This window comes from Dufourea novaeangliae, unplaced genomic scaffold, assembly GCF_001272555.1.
Source record: "Dufourea novaeangliae isolate 0120121106 unplaced genomic scaffold, ASM127255v1 scaffold149, whole genome shotgun sequence".
Lineage (NCBI taxonomy): Eukaryota > Metazoa > Arthropoda > Insecta > Hymenoptera > Halictidae > Dufourea > Dufourea novaeangliae.
Genome location: NW_015374025.1, coordinates 26,364 through 33,007, shown reverse-complemented (window position 1 = coordinate 33,007; position 6,644 = coordinate 26,364). Strand labels below are relative to the sequence as shown.

The following is a 6,644-nucleotide window of genomic DNA, read 5'->3' as shown; positions in this document are numbered from 1 at the left end:
AACAAGAGAGGGGACACAAGAATATGCACAGTAAATAAATTAATAATATGCACAGTAAATAAATTGATGGTTGTCGAATGCCTGCAACAAACAATGGGTTAGTAACTAGAGAAAAGACGAGTATGAGACACGCGCCCACCCTCCGCGACGGCTCACGAGAAAGTGAGGAAGCTAACGCTGTGATGTATTGGGCGTACGCAGGTTTGTTCCTGTTGCGTACACGTCTAGGTCAATGAACTGTGTGACGCAACGTCATTAGCGTGTTGGACCGACGAAGAGCACCGATACCGCGGCACGCTCTACTGTACTCTCTCGCTCGCACACCTCCTCCCATAGACCACCGAAATTCCTCGGCACGCGTCGCACCGACGGAGAGCACCGATACGGCGGCTCGCTCTACGCTCTCGTTCATTTATGATGTTCGTATTCCCCAAATAAATATCATTTTTAACTAATTTGTTTAAGCGACATGTTCCTTTTAAAGATTTAGCTCTCCAGTATAAATCCCTAAGACCCTTATTTATTATTCATTTCACAAAATAATTGCAAATATGAAACTTTTTTACCTCTTCTTGAACATTCTAATTTCATAGCCCTAAACTGGGTACCTGAAAGTATTTCATTGAATTTGTGTAAAAGATTTTACTACTTCCTAAAAGATTCCGTGTGATATTTGATAGCATAAAAAACAATGTGCCGATACAGGGTTTCGATTTATTTACGAAACTAATCTGACCAGTTGTTGCATTCTTTGACACTAATTTTCAAGAAAATTGAAACTTCTGTATTTTACTTAATTTGAGAGACACGTAGCTGAATATTAACATACGTTTATTATTTAATTACTCGCAATATATAAAATTTTTGAAAGTAAATAACGTGTAAGTAAATTCATATGTAAAAATTTACCAATTGCCAGAAAGTAATTGTTCGTGCGTATTAAAATTCTTACAATAGGCAGTAAAACTATTCACACTCCCATATAAATTATAAATATGTAGATGTTAATGAAAGCGGTGTATATATTCTCCCACATGTAGATTTGATAAACTATTTATGAAACTACATCTATTCTGAATTTATCTGTTACAAATATACAAATGTAAGGCAAGATATAAAAACGAATAAAACAAGAACATGTATAAAGTAACATTAATAAAAATGTCCATTAACGATGCATTTAGAATAAATTGTCTTGTAGTTAAGTGAAAAAATATATACTTTTCTGTTTCATGTTTCATGACTGTCATATTTATCCCTTAACCTTAAACTGAAGCATCGGGTATTTTTATTCTCGTGAAATCATAAAGATACACGTAATATGAATGGAATATATAACACTTCATTTGTGCTAATAATACTCAGAATTCATGTTTTATCGGTAACGTCGGATATTGACACTAAAATGGTAACAGGGCTACGTAGCCCTATGAACGTGGGACAGAAAAAAGCATTGGATGATAGGTCTATTCTATACCTAGTCGGTGGTACCAGCAAATGTTGTAATTGGGCCACCAATGCCCATCAAACGATTACGCATCCATTGAACATTTAAAAAACTGAATCCGGCAAAAAAAAAATTTTTCGGCTAACTTCACGGTCAAATTTTGATCACTTAATTACAAAAGAACGCGTGACCACCAAATGTTCTAATTAGGCCATCAATGACCACCAAACTACTACCAATCGATTGGGTATAATGAAACGTTAAAAAGTTAAAGTTGTCCGGTTAACTTTACAGAGGTCGACAGCAGCTGGTCTATCCCCTTATCCTTATCTCATCCGCACAACGGGATTTTTCCAAGAGGATTGCTGCCACGGTGCAGCCATGAGATACGTAATCCGAGATTTAAGTTTGTTTTTTCCATAATTCAACAATTACTCGTCGAATCGGATGGAAATATTTTATGAGACTGGTTCGTCTGTGCGCGGCCAGAATAAATATGAAAGTGAAGATACGCGATAAAAACGGTATCGCGTGCGGAGTGGCGGGAGAATACAAGTAAATATCAGATCAGCTGATGAGTGACAACAGACAGACGGAGACCCATTGTTCTGGTTCTTGGTTATGGCGACAAGCAGTTCCGATGGTTCCTGTACAGCACCTGCAGATTTTCAGCTTTCGTCGGAGCTCGAAGACGTTTCGAGCCGGTTGAGTGTGAATCTATTAAAATGTCAGCTGTGCCATAATAGTCGTCGAATTTTTTACTGTCGACAGTGCATCCAAAATGGTGATTTTATTCATTCAACTTCTGTTTATTCTGAACGGTAAATATATATGTTCTCAATTTACGTGTGATTAGTGCCAGTTTGTTTACGTATATTGAGATCTTTCCTGGCATTCTGTGTCCTACGAACAGTTTTTTTGTACGTTAGTTGCAAGCTGACTTTTATTTTTGTTAATACGTAAAAAGTTATTTCATGCGAAGATATACGGTTTTAAAACTTTATTTTCTTGAATAACATGTTTATACAATAATGTTATTTTCATACTGATTTATTGTTATATTTAAACATTTTTTACTTATAAAGGATGACACTTTATGGCGATTAATTTCTGGACAGATTTGCAGATAAACAATTGCGACTTCTACGGCTGAAAGCTGCAAGGGCTCAACTGGAAGAAAAATGTGTAAAGGCTCTGGAGAAACACAAACAACGGGATAAATTGGTATTTTACAATCGTTGTCATATATTGCACTTGATTTGGTTATAATTTCGTACACTGTTATATTTACAATTTCTCATGTTCATAGATATGTGATATAAATACTTGTAAAGAAAGAGTCAGAATTCTCCAATCACTAGTGAACGAAACCAGGCAAAGTATAAACAGAGGTATATTTCACTTTAAATTCTAATTTCATAATGTTACAATTATTGTATTGAAGAAATTTTAATGATATGCAGGTAATCAACGTTTGAATGTTCTCAAAGATGTAAACTCTCAGTTAGCACTTAGATTACCTAGACACGAAGAACGAGTAGAAAAATTACACCGATATGTTACTGGTTTGAGAGCAAAACAAGAGAAACAAAAAGAGGCAGTAGATAGAAAACGGCAACAGTTAAAGAAAGTGATCAGAACAGCTGCAAAACAATTAATTCAGTATATTTTTCCATTGTCAAAAGTTCAACCTAACAGAAGGTAATAAATTGCATAATTTGTGTTCAACATTAACAAAAGATACAGTCAACAATTCAATATTTTTCTACTTGTTTCTATTAACAAAGTAATTCCTTCCCAAAAGATATTGAAACTGAAACATTGATTGTTTGTAGTTTATGTAGCAGCGAGGAAGATACTAGTTCAGATGTAGTAACTTGTGCATTGGCAGACGCATGTGGAACATCTTATGTCAGAGGCAGATGGATCAACGATACAGACAATTCTTCAGAAGTCCAACACCGTATAATTGCTCCTACTTTGCCAGGAACTGGTGACTACAGTGCTTATTCTCTATGGGGTATGTATTATTTTATATTATCAATTGCCATTATATTCATAGATGTTTAAATAAATATTAATTTATTTATTCAGTGGCAGCAAACAAGGATGGTGTGCCAGGTGCAAATAAAGAAACTGCAATGCACAATCCAGCTTACAATATTAGTGCTGCTTTAACTTACGCTACGCAATTGGTTAATATTATTGCCTATTATGTTAATGTAAGACTACCATATAAACTTGCTTATGGGTATGTGCCAAATATTTAATTTCTTAAGTTCAAATTTTATGCATTAAAAAATGATTTTTTAATGTTAGAACATTTTTTTATGCATCAAGTTACCTACTACTATATTTACCATTATCATTCATTGTTTACTGCTATGAATCAAAATTTTTTAGTGAATTTTGTGGAAACGAAATGTCGGATCAAAAATTTGCGAGGAAAGTAGCAAGACTCAACAGCAATGTGTTACACTTATGTTTCACACAAAATACTAATATTGCTGTCTTACATCCAATGCATACTCTACAAAACCTGATGCATTTGCTCAATACAGAAATCAGTGATCTTGGAAGGTATGTATCAGTTGTATCGACGCAAAAAGTAAACAAATGATTCTTTATATATTCCTATGTAGAATTGGTCCAATGGAAGTGGATCCAAACATTGTAACACAACTGCACAGTCAATTAGTTCCAGATTTAGAAAATAGCGATGATTCTGCTTCTGACGAAGAGGAAGATGCTTTTAATTGGGAGTGGGAAGCTGTAAGCTTTTCTTGACTTCTTACAAAATGATGTAAGCATTTAATTATAAAAACATACACCATACGAGCTTTATCTTTATAGGTACCAAATGTTGCATGCCCTGAAATGGCTGTTCCAATTCCTGGTGCAATGATTAGTCAGCAATCATCTAGTATGCAAGTGAATCAGAGTGTTGCTGGTGGTTTAGTTACAAGTGCTGCAGCTAGCATCGCCTCCATCTGGCGTGGATGGACGACTAACAAATAGACTGTTATTATAAAATTAACAAACTTCTTTTTATACAAGTTGCGATTACATATGTAAAAACGTATGTAGCAGATGACACAAACATTGATAATGCTTTAAAACACATGAACATTGTGTTGAGAGAGGTGGGTGTTTAAAGTATAATGTACTGTACATATATATCTATGAATTAAGTAATTCATATATGACATGTGAAATAGTTCAAATTCCTCCGCTAAAGATTTTCGTGAGATCTGATAATTAGTTTATTTTAAACCATTTATGTAATATATTGATTTTGTGTTGTTACTTGTAATATAATTCCAAATATTTTACGGTACACTCGTGATAAAGAACATAACACTTTGGTACAAATTTTTCAGTGTATAAGCGAATGTTTAACCATTGCACACTACACTTTCATTGTTTACTCATAAGTATGATTTATTATTAGGATGTATGTGAGTTTAAAATGACTGCCTTTTTTACACTCACTGCACTTTGCGTGATTATGTATTTGTTAATGTATACATAAATTGTTTCTTTGCATCAACCACATCATTACTGTCATTATATCATGCTGTCTATATAAACTTTTAGGTTACTTGAACTTTTAACATAACATTCTAAACCTCATATCAATTTGTTTCTCTACGCAAACAGACGAATCAAGTGACAAACTTGCTACTTAAAGACGATGTGTCTAATATAAAAAACGATGTCTTAAAAATGTTATTATTCCTGCGTAGGTATGACCATACCATGTTTCATGTATATTTTTGATTATATATTATAGAAGTAAGACCTGTTAAACATTTCATACCTGACAATATACAACATGAATGTAAGAAGGGGAGGGAGGCTGCATTGTGTTAATCACTTTCGATCATATTAAATTAACATTAAGAATACTATGTATGACATCAAAATGAATTTTGTATTTGAAACGTTGTTAAAATCATGTTATATAGATTCGATAAGAGATCAAAGAAATAGTATGTATGTTACTATTAGAGCACGAATGCATTGATATAATGTACTCGCACCATAAAAATATTTATTAAAAAAGTGATACGCAATTTCTATAGAAGATGAAATTTTTCTAATTACATATTTTATTTAATTAATTTACAATAATTAAAAATGTTCGGTATATATGTATAATACGTAGGAATGAAGTGTACATTACTTCTTGTAATGCACGTGTTACGCGACAAAGTTAGTTGATTTTTCGCACTTGACAAACGTTAATCCTTGATTACATGTAATTACGAAACAGAAAACGAATACAAAAATTCGTTAATGATTAAACATAATCCAATTATAATAACACTTTTACTGATCAGTGTTAGTAATACATTTTGTGTAATATTCTCTTAGTATGAAATATGGCAAAGAAAATTTTTCAAATCAAATTCTTTATAATTGTTAAGCTTACAATACAATGAAACGTAAAGATATCGTATATGGGAATAAGTAGAATCATGTGTAAATTATATTTGATTAGGTAATTTTACACTTGTCCGATTTTCGAAAAATATAGTGTTTTATAAATTATGATAAGTGGACTAAACAATTTTATGGAATGATAATTAAATCATAAAACATGATGTTACATATAAATTAAATTTTCTATGCAAACCAGCACAAATTTGTAAATATTATTTAATAGGTATATTTTGATGCTATTGCCGTTAATTATAAAATTTAAGGAAATTCAATAGCACATAAGATTCGATGTGCTCTAGCTGAAGGGGAAAACTACAAATCTAGTTCTTAAAATATAATTTGAATGACATTTATGAAAGTGTATACAAAATATTTATAGTGAGACTAGTAAATAACTGTATATATATAAATTAATGCTTACACCATTTATATATCATGTAAAATGGCTATGTATTATCTAAACAAAGTTTTATTGTGATATCTTGAATAAATTAGGATCTGTTTTTTACCAATTTCTTGCACCTTTTGATTTATTTAATTCTAAGCAACTTTATTTTCTGCTATGCACGATAGTTTAATATATTGAAGATATTTAAGATTAGTATTCTATCCATTGTATATTTATTACTTTTTCTATTATCAATAATGAGAGAAAACTTTAAACTTGCACAAATGGTGAGAAAACAACAAAGTATAGTTGATAAATATTTATTGATTAGAAGGGTAATAACATACAACATTAGCTAAATAT

At 32.1% G+C, this 6,644-nt stretch overlaps 1 protein-coding gene across 1 annotated transcript; it reads left to right on the top strand.

Moving 5' to 3' along the window:
- The first annotated feature begins 2,068 nt into the window (after nucleotides 1-2,068).
- Nucleotides 2,069-4,597, top strand: LOC107189277 (beclin 1-associated autophagy-related key regulator). Its single transcript, XM_015577772.1, has 9 exons — nucleotides 2,069-2,268; nucleotides 2,566-2,671; nucleotides 2,757-2,838; nucleotides 2,911-3,148; nucleotides 3,283-3,467; nucleotides 3,542-3,698; nucleotides 3,851-4,027; nucleotides 4,090-4,219; nucleotides 4,301-4,597. Exons 1-9 carry the CDS (start codon nucleotides 2,069-2,071, stop codon nucleotides 4,463-4,465), a joined length of 1,440 nt encoding a protein of 479 aa, XP_015433258.1. The 3' UTR covers nucleotides 4,466-4,597.
- The last annotated feature ends 2,047 nt before the right edge of the window (nucleotides 4,598-6,644 follow it).